The sequence below is a fragment of the Phacochoerus africanus genome, chromosome 5, assembly GCF_016906955.1.
Source record: "Phacochoerus africanus isolate WHEZ1 chromosome 5, ROS_Pafr_v1, whole genome shotgun sequence".
NCBI lineage: Eukaryota > Metazoa > Chordata > Mammalia > Artiodactyla > Suidae > Phacochoerus > Phacochoerus africanus.
Genome location: NC_062548.1, coordinates 6,386,033 through 6,407,832, shown reverse-complemented (window position 1 = coordinate 6,407,832; position 21,800 = coordinate 6,386,033). Strand labels below are relative to the sequence as shown.

Sequence of the window (21,800 nt, the reverse complement as noted above, 5' to 3'; positions counted from 1 at the left end):
GAAGATACCCCACTCTCCCACCCCATCATGGGCACAAGATCCCACGCTTCAAAGGTTAACCCAGATGAGGCTGGCAGGGGAAGGCACCGCGTTTGCCCTGCAGAGTGCAGGTTCCTTAGAAATTCTACAGCCACTAGGGGGCGAAGCACATTGAGAAAAACCCACAAGGAGCCCCAGTCCAGCCCTCATCCGACGGGGGGTTTTGCAAGGAACCCTGGAGTCAATTTCTGTAGAGGCCTGCTCTGCAAACAAGGGTGAAACTACCAATGTTATCGAATGGGTCAGAGGAATTGCTGCGCAGCTGCTTCCGACGCAGCTGTCCTCTAAGCTAAGCACAAAGACGGGGAGGGGAACAGAGGGTCCCGAGGTCCCCGGGACTTCCTGGGCACTGAGCTCTGCATCGTGAGCTTAGGGACACGTGCTCCCTTCCACCTCACAGGAGTCCCGCGGCAGGAGTCTCTGCCGGTAACAGAGCGGGAACAAGGCTCCGGTTGAATCCAAGGTCAGAGCTAGAGGGTGGGGACCCCAAAGCTTGTGCTTGTCATGGGGTTCCCACAAAGCACTTAGGATTTCTATGGATACGGAGCCTCCGCCTGACCCTTCCAGGAAACCGTCCAACCTGTCGGCATCTCTGGAAAGGCTGGGCTGGATCCTCCCCCCATTTCTCCTCCTCCCCCCACTTCTCTCTGTGCCCAGACCAAAAGGAAGCAGGAAGCACCGTGGCTGAACCTGGACAGAGAATGGATGTGTGTCCTCGAGGAGGAGCAGGAGCAGCAGCAGCAGCAGCAGCGGCGGCGGCGTTTCAGGCACTCAGTGGGCAAATGTGTTACCTTTGCGTCATTTCTCTTTATGCTCTTTACATGAAAAGAAAAATTCACACAAATAAAACAGCTCGATAAAATATATGAATTACCTGATAACCTTTATTCAGGAAGTGAGAGCAATTCTGAAACAGTGCTTCGTGAGGCGCATCACACAGTGCCTCTGCTTCCAGCGTGTGCGGGGAGGCTGCGGCCGCCGCTGCCGCCGCCGCCGCCGCCGCCCCAGTCCCGCACTCCCCTCGGGCACCTCTGAGGAGGTCATCCTGGTGGTGGCAACGGCCGAGTCCACTTTATTTTCACTTGGGCAGAATGACTGATGGAGGCACTGGCGCTTCGTACATCGGGTGGCGTGCTCTGTGCATCGTACTCTCCAAGGACTGATGCCAGCTTGTGTGTTATGTACAGGCGCAAGAGCAGGTGTGAGCCCCCTACCCACCTCCAGTTTGGGCGGCAAGGAGCCTGCTCCACTTAGGACAGGATTTCTCACCCTTCCTTCACGCTATCGACATCTTCCAAAGAGGATAAAAACACAGACTAAACCAAGGCTGGGAGGCTGGAAAGACACTCTGATACCCAAAAGCAAAGGTGTGAGGCCGGGCGGGGAGGGAGAGCAAGATGAGAGCGAGGAAGACAGCAGGTTAAGCTGTGCAGTGACACCACCTATTTAGAAAGCTATCAAGAGACACACTGATCAAAATAAACCCCATCCAGCTCCCTTCCTCCACAAGATACTTAAATGCGGCAAGCAAAACTACTACATCCTTCTTGGAATAAACACTGTTAGTATTCAACACTTTAACATTTACGGGGCATCCCATAAAAACAAAGCCTACGGTTTTCACAGAAATAAAAAAAAAAAATGCAGCAAATTGATATGACAGCAAAATAAGGAGGGAAATTCCAATTCTTACAAAAGTTACAAAAAGTTTTAGATTATTAAGTGGAGAGCAAACGTTTGCAGCCCCAGGGAGAGCTTTTGTTGCCAACTGAAAATCCAAAACAGCCATCCTAACACAGGCTGTTCCAAAAGCCTGATTCATAAAAAAAAGACAGTTTATTCTATGTTTAATAAAACATTTATTTAGGATGGTAACACAAGATAAATCATGCAAGAGCTCAGTAAAAACAAAACAAAAAATAAAAACAAAAGTCAGAGTAAAAAGAGTGGCAAGTGCTGCTGCCCATTTTTTAAAAGGTCAATCATTTTGCTATCCACAAGTGTGGCTAGTCAACAACAACATTCGAATCTGAGCATGGACATGGTTGTAGGAATCTTCTGGAATGGGACATTTTAAAGTGACAGGTAACTACTTGTGTTCCATTCCTTAGAGGAGTCCAAGATGCAAAATCAGGAATGTTTCTCGCAGCCCACACTCAGACGGCAAGCAGCCCAGGGCCCCTGCCACCGAATCCCCGACACCCTTGGGACAGTCTCAAACCGATGCTTCTAGGCAGCAAAGGACAGCAGGCACCTTTGGTGACCCCTCCGTGAGACTCCACCTACATTCAGAAGCTCAAGGGGTTGGTAATGAAAACCTGGAGACTTGCAAGCCATCCTTAGCAGGCTGAACTGTAGTGCTGTGACGTCCAAGGCAGGCCTTCCACGTCAGGTGGAAGGCCTGTGAACAACTGCATCGAATGGGACGTAGTGTCTCGGATTTCAAAGATACCTTGTCTTTTGGCAAAAAAATAAATAGAGTGGAATGCGAGTCTGAGCGATGGAGGAATATATGATCTACCAACTGTCAGGGAGTACAATTTCATTGCAGACACAAAGAATCGAGAATTTCCAAGAATTAAAAAAAAAAAAAAAAAAGTTTGCACTTATTCCTCACGAAACCTTCCCTTTTGCAACTACCCCAATTGAAGCTACACACGGAATTTATTAATACAGCATTAAGTTTCTTTGTGTAAAAAAATCTTTGTACATAGTAATAAAAAAAGATAAGGCAAGATGCATTAAACAGAAACCTCCTGGTTCTTTCCCTCTGGGTTCGCACAGAGCCACGGTGACCACCTGCAACAGAAGAGTGGCGCTTCGGATGTTCCGCGTCGAGCATCTTGTGCCTCTGCTGTGGTAAGAATCCTGTCCGAGCACCTGAAGGGCAGATGCTGGTGACGGCCTTCGGCACTTAGGCTGGCAGACTGAGCTTCTTCCCCTTGAGGACTGGGAGGGGAAAGGGAGGGCGAGAAGACCAAAGGTTACGCATCCCGACCAGCCCCCAGGTGCCTCCTCCCCAGCCCTACGCGCCTGCCTACGGTACAGGCCTGCACAAGGGGCTACACAGTAAGGTCCACGGAAAGAGGCTTTTGACAAGCAACGCTCATCTGATTTTGGCGTCAGTGAACAAAGCCCTGTGAACTGTGAAAATGTCCTACACACCCAGGCTGGAGTTCTCTTTGTGTATCTGGATGGCACAGCAATGGAATTTAAAAATACGAATTCAACTCAGACGGCCACTCAATGCACAGCAGCTCTTTGTTTTGATTTACTTATTTTGTCTTTTTAGGGTGACACCCATGGCATATGGAGCTTCCCAGGCTAGGGGTCTAATAGGAGCTGCAGCGGCTGGCCTACACTACAGCTCACAGCAATGCCGGATCCTTAGCCCACCGAGCGAGGCCAGGGATCGAACCTGCAACCTCATGGATCCAGGTCGGGTTCATTACCACCGAGCCACGACGGGCACCCCAACTCTTTGTTATCATGACTTTCTCCCTTAGTCGACACACACTGAAATATAACTTGTGAAACTCTGGGTATGAAAAAAAAAGAGCTGAGATGCACATGCCCTTGAGGAGCCCCTGATGGCTCGCTGGTAATGAAAAGGACCACTGTCCCTGAAGATGCGGGTCCCACCCCTGGCCTCACTCACTGGGTTAAGTATCTGGCGTTGCCATGAGCTGCGGCGTAGGTCACAGATGCGGCTCAGACCACGCGTTGCTGTGGCCTGTGGTGTAGGCCAGCAGCTGCAGCTCCGGCAACCTCGAGCCCAGGCTGGGAACTTCGTATGCCCCAGGTGCGGCCCTAAAAAGCAAGGGGGGAAAAAAAGGTACATATGCCCTATACCTAGCAATTCCATCATTAGGGATTTTACTATATGGCAACGATTTTTAGCTGGGGGTCTGTGGCCGGGTTACAGGGGCTCCTGAATTCTCTAAAACTAAATGTGGATGTTTGTGTGCATATGTACAAATGTGCATTGTTTCCTGAGCAAAGACCATGGCTTTCATCAGATTTTTGTGAAGGTCACGTATCTTCTGTTCATATAGATACAAAAATATACATATACAAGGATGCTGATTTCTGCACTGGCTTTAACAGCAGCAAACCAGTAACAGCCCAAATACTCGTCATCAATAGGGGGCTGAGTAAGGAAATTACAGTAACACACATAATGAAATACTCTGCGGCTACTAGGAATGATGCAGACCGAAGTTCCTGTGTGGTGCATCTGGCTAAGGATCCTGTCTTGGTGCAGGCCACACGTATGGCATGGGTTCGATCCCTGGTCAGGGATTTCCCCATGCCATGGCTGTGGCAAAAACAAACAAACAAAAAAAGTAGATATTTAAGGGGAAAAAAAGCTGATGGCAGAATCGCAAGTAGAGCTTACATCATGTATCACTAAGTCATTACACTTACTGAAACATGAACAATAAAATCACCATCACCGAGTGGGAGGATCTGGGGTGACTGTTTTCAGAGTTAGTAGCTCTGGCTGATTTTACAATGAAGTGTGTCACTGCAGACTAACAATACAGCTACAGCAAAGGAAAAACGGCAGGCCGCCAACCCCGACCCAGGACGTCTCTTGTGGTCACCACAATGCTCTCCTGAAGCCCGCCCTGCTTCGTGAGCCAGTGTCCGGTCAGGGGCACGCTGGGCAAGGGGGCTCCTCAGAGAGCCCAGGGTACAGACCACAGCAGGCACACGCACCCTTCTGTGTTGGGGGGGTTGGGGGTTGTGGCTCGAGTCTGAGCCACAGCGGCGGCAACGCCGGATCCTCAACCGGCGGCACCACGTGGGGAACGCCCGACGCACCTTTTGTAATGTACAAGTAGAAGAAGTCGCAGTACAGGATGGTCTGGACAACGCCGGCCACCACGGCGATGAGGTCGAAGAAGCCCTCGAAGTAGAAGCGCCAGATCCAGTTGACGAGGTACAAGGCGCGGTAGAGGCCCAGGAAGAACAGGTAGTGGGTGGTGATGGTCTCCGCCTCCCCCGTCTTGCTGATCATGAAGAGCTGCGGCAGGATAGCCACGGACTCAAGGTAGATGGAGAAGGTCCACAGAATCTGCAGGGGAGAGCGCTGCGGTCAGCAGCCAAGGCCCCGCCCGCGGTCGCAGGAGACGCCCCTGCTTCACTGCGAGGCGGCACACGGGCCGGGGAGTCCGGGCACCCGAGCCCGGGAGACAGCAGCCTTGCAACCTGGGAACTCAGACACTGAAGCGACAAGGACAAGGCTTCCAGGGACAGCAGGAAACCCGGCCGCGTCCACCTCCTGGAATTCTCATCGCCTGCTGCTCCGACGCCGCCTTCCTCCCCGTACCATCTCGGGACTCTGCGCAGATGATGTTCTGTCCTGCAAACGCTTATCCCACTCTGAACGGGGTCCCTCCTCAGCCCTGAGTGGGTCCCCTCCCTGCTGTTTGCCTCCCCCACGATTTTTCTTGTTCTTCAGGCTTTGGGGCATATGGTTACATCAAAAGAAGTCAGAGTTGTAATTATGTAAACGCTCTGCTCAACACAGCACTTCATTCAAGCTGACAAAAGAAGGACTTGCGAGTCATCCCCGGGGTGTTTCAAGACCAAGGTGCGCCCTGTACCTCAGCCGCTCTCCATCGCTCAGTGACCGCATCAGCCCCAGGATGCTCAGGACGGACAGAGCGCTCAGGAGCAGGCCCTGCACACCAGCCTCACTTCCTGGAGATGAGCCCAGCAGAGCCGCTTAAGGGACTCACGGACACGGCATCAGTGAGCTGTGCCCGTGCACCAAGAGGAGACAAAAGCAGAGCAGGGAGTTTCCGTTGTGGCACAGCAGAAATCAATCTGACTAGTATCCATGAGGATGCGGGGTTCGATCCCTGGCCTCACTCAGTGGGTCAGGGATCTGGTGTTGCCCTACGTCGTGGTGTAGGTTGCAGACACAGCTCAGATCCGACATTGCTGTGGCTGTGGTGCAGGCTGGCAGCTGTAGCTCTGATTCGACCCCTGGCCTGGGAACTTCCATATCCCGCTGGTGTGGCCCTGAAAACAAGCCAAAAAAAAAGTGGGGAGAAAACCAGGTTCTTCAAACGGACAGGCAGGGCACTTTGCATAGTATCAGAGAAGCCAAGTTTATATTCTTTTTTGTTTCTTTAGCCCCAGCAGCGACATGCAGAAGTTCCCAGGCCAGGAGACGGAAACCACACCACAGCAGTGCCTCGAGCCACAGCAGTGATAATGCCAGAGCCTTAACCCAAGACACCATGGAACCCCCCAAGTTTATATTCTAAAGGAGGGTCAGCAGACACCCACATGAGTGTCTAAACTGGGGGCTTAATTCCCGTCCACAATTTTTTGTGTCACACAGTGCATGTTGCGCCAGGTGCTTGCCAAACAACAACAACAAAAGGAATGAAACCAAATGACCCCAGATCATCTGCAAACAGGCCTACTTTCCTAGGGAACCACACGACTACTAAATAACCTCTTAACTAACCTCAAGAGGAGAGAAATCGTGATTGACTAGAAATGAGAGGCCTCCCACAGGGACCACCAGAAACTCCACTCGGAAGGTATCATGATTTCCGTCGTAGGTTGCCTTAAATTTCATGTAGATCAGGTACACGGTGGCATAGGAGCAGGCAATGTAGATGAGCTAAAAAGACAAGAAGAAATACTGGGTTACCAACACCTTGCAATTGTTCCAACTCTCTTGGCTTTCTACATCGTCCATATGTGTGTCTATATATTTTTAATTTCAACTTAAATACAGTAAGATTCACTTTGGGGGGTGTACAGTCCTATAAGCCACACAAGCACTACCAGAATCCAGACACAGACCAGTCCCATCACAGCCTCTGCAGACGCCCTCATGCCGCCCCTGCAGCGCCAAGCCTCCCCCCCGGACTGAGCTCCGGCAGTCACTGATGTGTTCTTGGTCCCTGAGGGGTCTGCCTTTTCTAGACTCGGTATGTCATCTTTAAGACTAGCTTCTCCCAGTAAGCAGCGCGATCTGAGTTCGCGTTGCCATGTGTATTAGGAACCGGTCCCTCCGTATTCTGAAGCATCAGCCCATGTCTGGGTACCACAGCTGTTCACCCCCCGACCAGTTAAAGAGCAAGTGGGTTGTTTCCAGCTGGGGGGAGGGTGGATAGAGCCGCTGCGACCACCGGGGTACAGGCTTTTCCATGAATCGAAGTTTCCACTTCCCTTGGGTAAATACCTAGGAGTGGGCCTGCTAGACCACAGGTCAGGTGTAAGTGGAACTTCATAGGGAACTGCCGAGAACGTATTTTCAGTCTCATTTTAAACTACTACATAGTAGCTTTAGAAAACAAGGGAACATGAAGTGCAAAGCAGTCCAAAACCAACGCCTTTCCCGATGGCATTTCTGAGCTAGTGCTGCATCTAAAGATGAGACAGACAATGGAACTCATGTTAAACTCCGCAGTGACGCTTTTAACTTGTGACTGCGTTACTCTAGCACGGAACATTCAGAGTGTTACTATGAAGTTTTGTCTGCTAACATAAGAAAAGAAAAAGCCCAAAGGTGATTTGTCAAACACTGCTACCTCATGTTCACCCAGCCATGCAGCTGTGCGAGGGTTTACCATTAAGCTATCCGTTCCTTCACATTCGAAAGGTAAAACACTATGTATTCACCGAACCTAAGGAAAAAGCCCCAACCTTCTGAAATTACACCAGGCCGCCTAATTTTAGGCTCAAGGACTAAAGAGCAGTTTTAGACCATCAACACAGACAACTGGGAGAGGAGCTGCACTGTCTGGTACCACTTCTCTTCAGAAAAGCCAACCTGTGAAACTCAATTAGGAAAACACTTGGGCAAAAGGACTTAATAAGAAAATGAGAGCCACCGTCAAGTCCTCATATGCTTAAAAACAAAACAAAACGAAGACACTAAACTGTTCCTGGCATCTCTTTTTTTTTTTTTTTAATTTTTTGGCCTGCCTAAAGCATGTGGAAATTCGCAGCAGTGACAGCACCGCATCCTTCACCTGCTGAACCACCAGGGAACTCCTGTCCCTGGCAGCTTCTCACGAAGTTAATTTGCAAATAAACAGTCAACAAAACACCCACGTTGTTGTCCACACACACCCCGCTCCGCAACACACAATCAGGGACAACGAACACTCGCGCGCTGGTACAGGACTTCTCGCCACACACAAGTCTACGCACGTGAATAAAGTAAGATGTAACCTACATGTGCAAACAAATCCCATCTGTGGACAGAGGGCCCCCCAGCAGAACATCCGATGGAGGCCCCTGCCCCCGGCAGCCCAGGCTTCAGCCGCCACTGGGGAAAGCAGTTGCTTTCTCCCCAGTGCCCGGCATTTCAAGTAAAAGCTGGGCACACATAAAACGTGGCTCTCACTCGCCTGATCTGCAGGACGTAGTGTTTGGAAGCTACAATTAAGCGAGCACGGATTCCTCTGGAAGCCGTGCGTGCTGAGGGGGAGGGAAGAGGAGTCTTGCTCACACACCTCTGACGGCTGCAGTTCTAACCTGCCTGGACCGCAAGCAAGGACCTCGCCATTTGTGAGTAAAAGCTAATTATTTCCTGACGACTAGGCTCCCGTCCCTTGGTAACGAACAATGGAATGATTTAGAGGTAACGCAAGTTTGCTTCTTAGTTAAGACCACAGGCTCAAATACGGCTTTGTCTACTTTGACCCACGCTTATAAAAATGCCTTTGAACACAGAGTGTTGGGGGGAACTGTTTTAATATCATGCCAATGGCGCTGGCTTAAACCTGACTTTCCTGGGTGCCCATGACCAAGCGTCTACCAAGCGTCCAGCACAAAGTCGCTCGCTAAGCATCGGAAGAATGAACGAATGAATGCAATGAGACACCCTTCACACATCCTGAAAGCCCGCACTTCTTCACAGCACCAACCGCAAACAGAACTGCTGTGATCGGTCTACCATGGCCCGCCAGACCATGCGGGCTGCCTGTGTCCGCCGCTCCCCGTGTGCTCTAGGGGGTTCACCAAGTGGGAGCCCACTGCCTGTGGGAAAGAACTGAGGCAGCTTAAGCAGGGGGCATGGCATGCTGGTGGGACACAGGATGCCAGGTGGTATGCGAACATTCTGCATTTTGATGGTTATACGTTTATTCATGTGAATTAGGAAAAATAGAACACCAGACATGTCATGGATATGGTAAAGGGTTTGAAAACCATATATATATACACACACACACACACACACACACGCTTTTTTTTTTTTTTTTTCTTTTTCTTTTTAGGGATGCAAATGGAAGTTCTTAGGCTAGGGGTCCAACTGGAGCTGCAGCTGCCGGCCTACACCACAGCCACAACAACGCTGTGGGATCTGAGCCCCATCTGTGACCTACACCACAGCTCATGGCAACGCTTGATCCTTAACCCACTGAGCAAGGCCAGGAATCGAACCCTCGTCCTCATGGATGCTAATGGGGTTCGTTACCGCTGGGCCATGATGGGAACTCCTGAAAACCATATTAAGTAAATTACGGTATAGATGTTTTTAAGCGCAGTAAAAACACCAAAGACGGAACACCTCATGGGGCAACAGGATAGGGCTGGGCAGTGAGGAACCCGGCTTTCGCTTCTCGCTCTGAACCAACCTGCTGGTTTTCTCAGCAAGTCTATGATTGTAATTTCCCACTCCTTGGAAATATAATTGTCACCCCTCTTATAGGGTTTTCAAGTGCTTTAGAAATTTATCACAGTTGAGGAACTAAAATATCTCCAAGTGCAAAGCACTTTAGTACTGCTTCCAAACAGAAAAAAATATGCTCAGTGGTAACACTTTATTCCCAGTTTTATGTTCTGGGGGGTTTAACAGTGCTTAAGTCTAGATCAGCATATTTAGGCAGTCTTCCTTTTTAAAATTTTTTTGGCTGTACCTATGGCATGCAGAAGTTCCCGGGCCAGGGATGGAACCTGCGCCACAGCAGTGTCAATCCCAGATCCTTAACCTGCTGGGCCACCAGGGAATTTCAAGACGTTATTCTTGAAGATGCTTAATTAAGTGCACAGGGGACAGTTTAATTACACTTAAACAGTTTGATTACAGAAGCCTGCGAATTATGGAGAAAATCCATTCGGTTGGGTGCCATACCATACCTTCATAGACGTGTTATATAATGAAATAAATGAAGTAAAAAGATCCAGGTAACGTGTTGTGAAGACCAGTGCAAACAGAAGCTGGCTTTTCCCAGAAATACCTGAAGAACAAAAGGAAAGGGTTAGAGGAGCCTGGAAGAGGATCATCCTTTGGCACGACCCCGTGCTGGAGCCGCACTGCAGAGCGGGGCACCAGGGCCAGAGCTGACATCTGAGCCGACGCGCAGTACCCGCGGGCACTTTCGGTTTTTCCTCCCCTCGACGTTCCCCAGCGCACGCGTCCGGGCAGGTTCTCACCGCCTTTTGCCCTTCGCTGATGGGCGACTGCAGGACAGTGACTTACCAATGCCAGCAGCAATACCCCAGGATGCACGGTACACTTCTCAATATCTCCGAGGAGGAGTAAATTTATTTTCAAAAATTTTGGTGTTATTTAGTGCTGTAAACGGTCCGTTACCTCCAGCAGCTTTCCATTTTAAAACCGTTGCTCATGGTGACAAATCTTTCGAGGATGGAGTTGGACTCTCACTGGATTTAAGGAGATGAGGAACCAAGTGGGAGAGGCTGCCTCGGGGGGAAAGTGTGACCAGTAGTTCCTCTGGGCCTGGCACGGCCTCCCGAGGCGGCTGCTGGCTGAGGACAGCACTTACTTGGACAGGTGAAAAAATTTTAAAAATTCCACCTCTTAGATTGATCACACAACCAACCTCCGAGTCACATAAGAATGTTCCCGGGCACCATGGCAACAAGAGGGTGGGGACCTGCTAGTCTTTCCAAAGCAGCAGTTTTTGACATCCTGGAACTGTCTCCACGTCCAAGCGCCACCCGACCTGCAGAGCACTGGGTGGCACATGGAGACCCAGCTGGGAACATCCAGAAGGTCACACAGAGTGCACCTGACATCCGCATTTGGCCAAATATTATCAGACAAAGGATGTGAACTACGGGTTTCAGATGTTGGAGAAAGAGTGAGTTCCTGAAGGAAAAAGAACCTACCAGGTGTCAGAACCCGTCCACCCCGTCTACGTCGCGTCTTCACACCATCAGACATTCCGGCAAGCCTGTATTTAGCAGATATGTCACTGCACCCAACCATGAGTGACATTATTCCAAAATGTGAAAATCACGTTATTTTAAATGATAGTTTACAAAAAAACACTATTTTAGAAAACAATTTTAGAGTTCGTTGAAACAAAAAGCCTGGATCTAAAAATGCCACTTTCTGGGTGTGAATAATTAATTGCCCCTCCGGCCTACTTACAAAAATATCTAAATAAAAGTTGAAGAAAAAGTTGACTCTACCGTCCTGGACCCATCAGTAGTAACCAGTTTCAAAGGCCAAAGGCGGAGACAGAGCCAGCAAGCCTGCCCCTTACAGCCTTTGCCCCGGTAATAGGGAACACATTTTTTTTCCCTTATGGAAAATCAACGTTCCAAGGAGAAACAACAAGGCTGCCATGACGTAGAGGACGTGGGAGAGAGAAGACAAGATAAGGGGAGAAAGGACAGTTGTTGTTTTGGTTTTTTTAGGGCCACACCCACAGCATATGGAAGTTCCCGGGCTAGGGGTCCAACCAGTGCTGTAGCCACCAGCCTACACCGCAGCCATGGTAATGCCAGATCCAAGCTGCTGCATCTGTGACCCACACCACAGCTCCCAGCAACCCGAGCAGGGTCAGGGATCAAACCCGCATCCTCATGGATGCTAGCCAGGTATGTCACCGCTGAGCCACAAGGGGAACTTCTGGTTCTTTCCAATATTTTAATTAAAAAAAATTATAGGATAAACACGGGCAGATTTTGCTGCAAAGGGTTTATTCTAATGGAACTTTGGAAGCCAGGCAAAGTTGAAATCTGTCCTCCTTTTCAGCATGCCTGTACTAAAAACCAGGGGCTATCGCGCCGCCTTTACCACGCCCCTCTGCGACTCAATTCACAGATCACTTCCTCTGGGAAGTCGGCTTTGAAGACACCCTCCCTCAGTGCTGTTCGTTCAGCAAGTATATAATGGGAACTACTTCATGCCAGCTGCTGCCCCAGCTCCTGTTGCAGGACTTATATATATACTGCGATTATCCCGTTGCCTGCCCCCCTCTCGCCTACCTCCACCAGACACAGAGCTCTCCAAAGGCCGGGGTCAGGCCTTATTTCATTCTCAATTCTGTGTGGAGCACTGGGCCTGACACACAGCAGGGCCCAGAAAATAGCTGCTGAATGAACAACAACAAAAAAATGTAATTCATTTTTATTCTCAATGTCATGGGGCTACTTTCTCATTTTATGGTATTTTGGGCTAACACCTCCGACGAGTTTCTAGGTCACACTGTGTCTCTGTGCCCATAAATAGGGGGTGGGCTCTGGGCTCTGCCCTGATTTACTGCCAGCCAGAGCGGGGGAGGAGAAGACCAACAGCTTGCCCCCTGGTGCAGAAGCCATGCGGGAGCTGCCTCGATGGAAATCTGAGCATCCTTATAGCACCACCCTATTCTTCCTGGCTTGAGATCCTGCTGAGCAGGTGGCAGCTTTTCCCTTTAAAACAGAACAGCTATTCTGCCTCCTCAGGAAGGCAGGGATCCCGGGGAGGACAGGGCAGGCAGGGGCGGGAATCTCCTTCCAGGGGGAACACTGGCTCTGGAGCCAGAGGGGCTCCCTGCGTTTTGACCTCAGCACTCGAAGGCTCTTTGCTATCCGGGAACAAGCTCTCAAGAAGACTCACACCCAACAGCAAATGCATAAACATGCACACCAGGGAGTATAACTTGTAGGTGGAAACCAGTCATTAAACTGAACACCACCCCCGCCTTTCCTCCCTGGACCAAGTTAAGTTTAGTAAAGGCAGACAACTAAATAATCCAGTGTACACTACTTTAAATTAAGCTGCAGGTCAAAAGTGCATTTCTCACATCCGCACTGGTGTGCAGAAGAGAGCCCTCAAACAAGCGGAAAAGCCTCCCACGAATTATTTTTATCCTGGCAACAGCTGGCGTGCGAGCAAGCACCACAGGTCAGACCATGAGGATAATCCGCCCGGCAGCATTCGACAGGATCCTGGGCGCCGTGCTCTGACCCGCTGTCTCGAAGGGTCCAGAATCACTCTGAAAAGCCGTGGATTTACCCTTGAACTAGCAGCCCCGCAGTCGGCCACTGACTCTTAACACAGCTCTTGTGACCGAGGGAAACAGGGGCTTTGGAGGCAGAGGGTAGGTCAGCCCCTGCACACTCGAGGTGAGCCAGGGCCCATGACATACCTGGCCCCTTAAGGGGGACAAATCAGACCAAACTGTGGGACTGTAGGAAAACCTGCTTTTTTTTTTTTTTGTCTTTTTGCCTTTTTTCTAGGGCCACTCTCGCAGCATATGGAGATTCCCAGGCTAGGGGTCCAATCAGAGCTGTAGCCACCTGCCTACGCCAGAGCCAGAGCAATGCCAGATCCCAGCCACGTCTGCGACCCACACCACAGCTCACGGCAACGCCAGATCCTTAACCCACTGAGCAAGGCCAGGGATCGAACCCGCAACCTCATGGTTCCTAGTCAGATTTGTTAACCACTGCACCACAACGGGAACTCCTGGAAAACCTGGTTTTTACTATACCTGCCACACTACAGATACTTAATAACAGCTTTTTACTATGTATTGCTTTGCCATTTTTTCTTATTTTTCAGAGAAATTCATGCTGTTTTATTAAAAATACCAACTGGGCTGAAATATATGGAGTAAAAACCAAAAGGACCTTTTAAACACCCCTCCTACCTCCATTTTAAGTGCAACTTTCCAGGCATTTTTTTTTTTTAAAGCCCCTTGCTTCATGTGTCCACACACACCTGCCCCTTATTGAAGGGCCGTGCACAATCTCTCGCTTTACAATTTGCTTTTCAAACTGAATATCTCAGATACATCTTCTCCTGTTCATACTTTTAGCTCATCCTTTTTCATGGCTGCATAGTGTTCCACAGTGTGAATGTACCAACATTTGTGTGACCAGCCCCCCCATTAATGAATATTTGGGTCATGTACAATTTTTGTTCTCATATATACCACATGAATGTCTTTTTATCCATCAACTGTGTTTTACACTTATTTAGGTACAATAAACATCTTTATATCTATATATAGTTTGCTCATGTGCATGACAGTATCTGCAGTTCAAATTCCCTAGAAATGCTAGGATAAAATATATGAACACTTGCCTGCATGGGCTGTGCCAACTGATACATTCACTAACACTAGACGAGACTACCCTGTACCCCACACCCTTGCCTGTGTCCTAAACCCTGGACTCTCCCACTCAGCGGGCAAAGGATGGCATGCACTGCTGTCCTACTGTCCAAGTTCCTAGCTACGAGTGAGACGGCATTCTTTCACACTTAACTGGCCTTCTATTATTCTTTTGTGAACTGCCAACTTTGCCCATTTTTCTATCAGGTTTGTTTTGTGTTGTTCTGTTTTACTTTTTTATTACAGTTGGTTTACAATGTTGTACCAATTTCTGCTGTACAGCAAAATGACCCAGTCATACAGGTTTGTTTTCTTAATTTGTAGGAGTATTTTACTATGGATATTAACCTACTGTCACTTGGAATTCCTTCTGGCCAGGCCAGGGATGGAACCACAGCAGTGACGGCGGATCCTTGACTGCTGGGCCCCCGGGGGGGGAACCCGGCCACTGAGACTGACTGCAGATCATCTCTCCCAGTCTCTTGGCTTTGACTGTGACGACAGTCGGAATCAGTCGATGAATCTGGGGAGAGGCAGCGTCTTGCCTCCTCACCGGCCTGCCTGGTCCTGTCCAGGACCGCGGCGGGGACATACACTGCGGTCATCTACGCCCATCAGCCTAGTTTCACGCTTTCCTTCACCGAAGTCTCGGACCCTCCCCTGGGGTCTTTCTTGCCACTTCACAGCCACAGCATTTACTCCCTATAGAGTTTGATACCCTGTATTTTTATCTTGGTATAGACGTCTTATATTTCAACTAAGTTGCAGCTTTCTTGGGAGCAGAAACTTTTGGCAGCGACAAGCTGCTGCTCCAAACTGTGTCCCCAGTGCCTGGCACATGCTGAGTGGTCGGCGAGGGAGAGCAATGATGACACAGGAGACCGGCACTCAAAAGAGCAGAGGTGACAGCTGCTACTAAGAGGGGGCTGGGAACAGGAGGCACAAGCTTCCTGAAGTACTCAAGGACAATAAAGATGAGGTGTTCTCCCCGTGCATGAAAAATACAGAGTGTCCAATTACAAGAAATGCAGGGGCACTGTACGTTACTGGCACGTTTGGCAGGATCAAAGACCTGCCACTTACAGGACAGCAGCTAACAAAGGCCTAAGCAACAGGTGGAGGAGGGAAGGGGAGGGCTGGGGAGGCTGGCTGGGAGCTGGGGATCTCAGAAGAACTCCACTAGTAGCTTCCTTAATTTTTTTTTTTAATTTTTTACTTTTTTTGTCTTTTGCCTTTTCTTGAGCTGCTCCCGCAGCATATGGAGGTTCCCAGGCTAGGGGTCTAATTGGAGCTGTAGCCACCAGCCTACGCCAGAGCCACAGCAACGCAGGATCTGAGCTACATCTACAAGGTACACCCCAGCTCACGGCAACGCCGGATCGTTAACCCACTGAGCAAGGGCAGGGATCGAACCCACAACCTCATGGTTCCCAGTTGGATTCGTTAACCACTGCGGGAACTAGTAGCTTTTTGTGTGTGTGTCTTTTCTAGGGCCACACCTGCAGCATATGGAGATTCCCAGGCTAGGGGTATAATCGGAGCTACAGCTGCTGGCCTACACCCCAGCCACAGCAGTGCAGGATCTGAGCCCCGCCTGCGACCTACACCACAGCTCACGGCAATGCCGGATCCTTAACCCACTGAGCAGGACCAGGGATCGAACCCGCAACCTCATCGGGTTTAAGCACTGCAGCTACTGTGTTAAAGCTACTAGTGGACTTTAGAGTTCCCATCGTGGGAACTTCATCGTTCCTAGTCGGGTTCGTTAACCACTGCGCCACAATGGGAACTCCAAAGTCCACTAGTAGCTTTAACACAGTAGCTGCAGTGCTTAAAAATTCTCGCAGCCCATCGGAAAACACAGACAGGAAGTTCTTCACCTACAAACCAAGGCTGGATCCCAATGCCACCCAGGTCAGTGTGTGGGACAACAAAGTGGTAACTTGAGCAAACTGTGGTTCCCGCAGCAAGCGTAGCTCAGAAAGATGAGAAAACACTTCATCTGGGCACCGCCCCAGTAATGACAGTGGCAGACACGCTCCTGTGGCTCAGCAGGTTACTCATCCCGCCTTGTTACTGCAGTGGCTCTGGTCGCTGCTGCGGCCCGGGTTTGATCCCTGGCCCAGGAAATTCCACATGCCACGGGTGCCACCGCCCCCCCAGGCTACAGCACCAAAATCCTAAAACAAACCCTAATACCAGTATTTTCAAAGTGAGAAACACAACCTGAATGTGTATGTCTCCTATTCCAGTTATTTGAGAAACTCATATCAAATTCTTACTCTTCCAAAGTCTCTAAACAACTTTATAATTTAGGATGGAGAAACACGGGAGCTAGTCTAATTCAGAGTTTAATTCTGAACAAATAATCTTGGTGATTTTGATTTTTACAAGGCCAGGAAGTCTCACCTGTAAGAACTAAAATGATCCTAAGTCCGCCAATGAGAAGAGCTGAGGACCTACTGGAATACTCGGCAAACACACACACTTAACTTGATTTACCTTCCTTATCATTTTGGCTGTAGTAGCTTGTATTTTACTAAATGCTCCTAAATCTCCCAAATGAAAATAGCGACTATGAAAAAACAAACAAAACAGCAAACACTCTCACTTTCTCCTATCACTCAAGGTTCCCTTAAGAATTCTATATTCAGCATTGCACTAACTTCTCCCCAACATCTTAGCTGAGACATGTGTTTAGGAGATAGCGTTTCCACACTTAATGACTTGACAGAGAAGGGGATTCTGAGAAACATATGAAAGAGCAGACTTTTACAAAGATTTTGGAGTGACAGTAGAGATTAAAAACAAGATCTTGGGAGTTCCCGTCATAGCTCATGAGGTTGCGGGTTCAATCCCTGGCCTCGCTCGATGGGTTAAGGATCCAGCGTTGCTGTGAGCCGTGGTGTAGGTCGCAGACGCGGCTCGGATCTGGTGTTGCTGTGGCTCTGGCGCAGGCCAGCGGCTACAGCTCCAACTGGACTCCTACCCTGGGAACCTCCACATGCCCTAGAAAAGACAGAAAGACAAAAAAAAATAATAATAATAAAAATAAGGTCTTTGAGCATGGCAGGGGCAGGGTTTGAGCAAAATGGGTGAGCAAAAGGTACAGACTTCCAGCTAGAAGGTAAGGAAATCCTGGGGACGGTCATATAAGGCCAGGTGACTAGAGTTAACAAGAGTGGCCTACAGATTTGAAAGTTGCTTAGATCTTAAAATATTTCATCACCAGGGAAAAAAAACGTAATATATGTGGTGATGGATGCTACCTACACTCGTGGTACTCACTTTGCAACATATACACATTCCTTAACATTGTAAACCAAAAATCAATCCAATGTTATATATCAATTATATCTCAATAAAGCAGGGGGAAAATAACATTTTCTGAGTGTGGCAAAAATGACCTAAATTACTGACCTGGCAATCAAAGGTTTAAACCAAAATTACTTAGGCCAAATAGATATTTATTTAAATCCTTAACTTAAATCCTTAATTACTTAGGCCAAATAGATATTTATTTAAATCCTGATTACCTGTGTTCCAATCCTGGCCCTAGCACTAATTTTCTCACCTCCCTAAGACTCAGTTTCCTTGTCCACAGAATGGGGACAGTGGCACTTGCCTCGTCAGGTTATTTCAAGGACTACGCTGGCTAAGCCATATAAGGCACTTAGTTCACACCTAGTACATAACAAGCACTTAAATATCAGCTATCAAAATTACTGAAATTGCGATGCTGTCACTGGAAATCTGAGCTCCTGAGAACTATGTGTAAATTGAGAGATCACCTCCAAGTCAAACACGCTGGTTTCAGTCCATGGACTTTGTCACATCCATTTTGATTGCTCAAAGGTCTTTTTTGGTTTTGCTTACTTCCTGGATCTCAGCTATATTCCAGGGAGATAGGTGAGGCCTGAAGACAGCAGTCGAAGATGGGGGGGGGGTATAACTTTAGAGATGAAAAATGTTGAGAAGCCCAGTAGGTAAACTGTATCTATCTCTGCCACCCAGGTCCCTTCGGATTCCATCTTTTACTGTTTTACAAAACTTAATTAATTCATCAGACATTGTTATACTGAGGCCGTGGCATCAAAAATATGTTTAAGGAAGACACTGCATTTTAAGATTTTAAAATTCTCCATTCTTAAGCTTTTGGAGCTAATGCAAGGTAAAACACCACTACTATCCGGGGAAGAAGTGTCTCACTGCCTTCCAGCAATGTGAGCATGAAATGTGTACTCCCAAAGGGGGAGCCGCCAACTCACTGGTGACGTGGAGTGAGGAATTACAGGAGACCACAGAGACCTCTGCCGTACCCGGCGCCCCGCCGCAGGTTTAAGAGAACCCGTTGTTAGAGGGAGACACTCGGAGTTTGGCAAACTGGTTCGTTCCTCAAAGCAGCATTAACTGCCCAAGAAATTCAATTAGAGACTTCCCCATACCTCCTCCTCGTGGGGCGAGCGCGATCCTGAACCCGAGAGCTGGGGCGAAGCCCAGACACAGGACACTAGGGACAGGCCTGCCCGGACACCCTGATCTGAAGGCCAGTCCTCGAGGGTGCAGGGTGGGGAGCGTGGTGACCTCTCCCCGCGCCCGCTCCACCTCCCGGGCTGGGGAAGCTGCCACGTCAGGCCCAGCCGCCGAGATCCTGCCCATCCTCCTCCCGCGCGTCCCATTGATCCGCCGGCTCCGCGCATCTCGAGACCCCCGATCTAGGCGCACAGAGCAGCGCCCAATGAAGCCGAGGGCCGGGGGCGCGCCGGCCGGACCCCCGCCCCGATCCCAACTTTTCAGATAGAACAAGGCCCCGCGCTGTCCAACTGGCGCCTCCCCCTCCCGGACGGTTCAAGTTCGGGAGCCGACCGAGAGCAGAGACTGGCCCAGCGCCGCCACACCTCGCCCGGCCCTGAGCTCCCACGCCGAGGGGCCGCAGAATCCGCCCACCCTGCGCGGCCCGGTCGCCCGCCAGGCCGGCCGAGGGGGTGTGTCGGGTCGGCGCAGGCCCGCGGGCTTGGGACGGCCGAGGTCGCCGGGTCCTCCCAGCGACCCGGCCCCGCGCCCGAGCCTCTCCAGGGCCTCGCCCGCCGCTCACCCGCGCAGGAGCGCGTCTTCCAGATCTTCAGCAGCAGGATGACGATGGCCGCCAGGTGGGACAGGTCCCCGGTCAGCCGGAAGATGTTCATGGCGACGGCGGTCGGCGCGGTGGCCCCAGGCTCGGCGGCTCAGGCAGCTGCAGCAGCCCCAAAGAGGAAGCGGCGAAAGATGGCGAGAGCGGGCGCGACGTGGCCAGGGACGTGGCCGAACTGCCGGCGCGCGCGCGCGCGGGGCAGCTTGGGAGAGCGGGCGGCCTCCAGCCCCGCCCCGGCCCCGCCCCTTAAAGGGGACGCGCCAGAGCACAGGCCCTGCGGGAGCGCATGCTCCCGGGCTCCCTCCCCAGGACCCCGATTTCTGGCCAACTTCCCCCGGCCAGGTTTCCGGCTTGCACTCGGGTGCCAACGATTTCCTTTAATTTTTGAAATGACATTCTCTTGTGAGGAATTTCCCCCCACCACTGATCCTAAGAGCTCTATAGGTTTACTGTATGAAAAAGTGTAAGCGGTGGGGGGGGGATTAGTGATTGCATCGCTAAAGATATGGTGGATGTTGGGAGGGTATGGCTTATGTGGGGGCCTGAAGATTTTAACATTCTGGGGACGCTCTTTTAGAAAGAGTGCAATAGGTAGAAAACGAACATGTCTGTAAGGATGTGAAAATAAAGCACAAGAAATTACCAAGGGAATGAAGCTGACAAACAGGGTGAGCTGCGGAATTTGAGGGGGGCCCAGTGCAAGAGGACAACGTGGGTTCCCCAGGTCAAAAGCAGGAGAAAGTGCTGTTAAATGTACTAAAATATAGAACTTTCCCCTTTATTTTGCAGTCCCTCTGACTTGTTTTGTTTGCTATTGTCATTCTAATTAAAGAAAAAAATTTAAATTATGATCATGACTTTTACCGTTTGTCTTTATATTAGACAATGTCAGTTTTTCATGCAAATATCAGAGCATTTAAGACAGTGCAGAATCGCTGAAAGTGTAATTTGTATTTCAAACCTCATCCATAGAGGGTGCCTGGAGTGCACGGTGCATGGAAATTATCAGGACTGTTGTCACATCTCAAAAAACCTCAGTCAAGTCATTTCATATAAAAGCTGCAGGGGAGTTCCCTGGTGGCCTAGCAGTTAAGGATCTGGTGTTGTCACTGCTGCGGCTCGGGTCACTGCTATGGCGCAGGTTCAATCCCTGGCCTGGGAACTTCCACATGCTACAGGCGTGGCCAAAAAAATACAAATAAAAATACATAAATAAAAGCTGCACGTTTTCAGGGCATCTTTCGTTTTCTTGCACAAGGACTAACTTCATGCCTTTTGGATTGATGACACCAACTAGCTTGTTGGCACTTGTTGTATTGCATGGTTTTGATACGCAGGTTACTTGACACTTCCCTTAAGAGGGGGAGCTTAATCTCCTCCCTTAACTTTGAATGTGGGCTCACATCTAACAAATAGAATGTGGCAGAGGTGATGTCATTATCACTTCCAAAACTAGTCATAAAATGCATTCTAGCCTACTCCTTTCTCAGATAATTCACTCTGAGAGAAGCCAGCTGTTGGCCGTGAGGACACTCAAGGAGCCCTAAGGAGAGGGTCACATGGTAAGAAACTGAGTCTTCTTATAAATAGCCAGCAAGGAACTGGGGCCAGCTGCCAAGAGCTATGTGACTGAGCTATCTCAGAACCAGTACCCCAGCCCCAATCAAGCCTTCAGATGATTGCAACTGCAGCTGATGTCTTAAATGTAACTATTAGGGAAATAAAATCTGAGTGTTGCTGTGGCCCAACAGGATCAGCAGTGTCTCTGGAGCACTGGGACACAGGTTCAATCCCTGTCCTGGCACAGCAGGTTAAGGATCTGGTGTTGCTGAAGCTGCAGCATAGGTCACAACTGCCGCTGAGATCTGATCCCTGGCCTCCAGGACCTCCATATGCCGAGAGGCAGCCAAAAAAAAAGAAAAAAGAAAAAAAAATCTCTTGCCAACCCTGTAAAACCTCTGCTCAGAATGGAGAAAAGATGGAGTCGTAGCGCAGCAGAAAAGAATCCAACTAGGAACCAGGAGGTTGTGGGTTCGATCCCTGGCCTCGAACAGTGGGTTAACGATCTGGCGTTGCCGTGAGCTGTGGTGTAGGTTGCAGACGCGGCTAGGATCTGGCATTGCTGTGGCTGTGGCACAGGCTGGCGGCTACAGCGCCGATTAGACCCCAAGCTTGGGAACCTCCATATGCCTCGGGTGTGGCCCTGAAAAGACCAAAAAAAAAAAATGTAGAAAAGAATAAAGCAGTTTTGTTACTGAATAAGGATCAAACCAAACTATGCTGTGTATCACGGA

General features: G+C 49.7%; 1 protein-coding gene across 1 annotated transcript; it reads right to left on the bottom strand.

Annotated features, from left to right (window-relative positions):
• Positions 1-905: 905 nt before the first annotated feature.
• On the bottom strand, positions 906-19,692 carry KDELR2 (KDEL endoplasmic reticulum protein retention receptor 2). The gene is made up of 5 exons (XM_047779499.1): positions 19,471-19,692; positions 10,159-10,259; positions 6,527-6,685; positions 4,867-5,119; positions 906-2,988 (listed from the first exon to the last, which is right to left on the bottom strand). The coding sequence occupies exons 1-5, from the start codon at positions 19,559-19,561 to the stop codon at positions 2,954-2,956; spliced, it is 639 nt and encodes a 212-aa protein (XP_047635455.1). The 5' UTR covers positions 19,562-19,692; the 3' UTR covers positions 906-2,953.
• Positions 19,693-21,800: the final 2,108 nt, after the last annotated feature.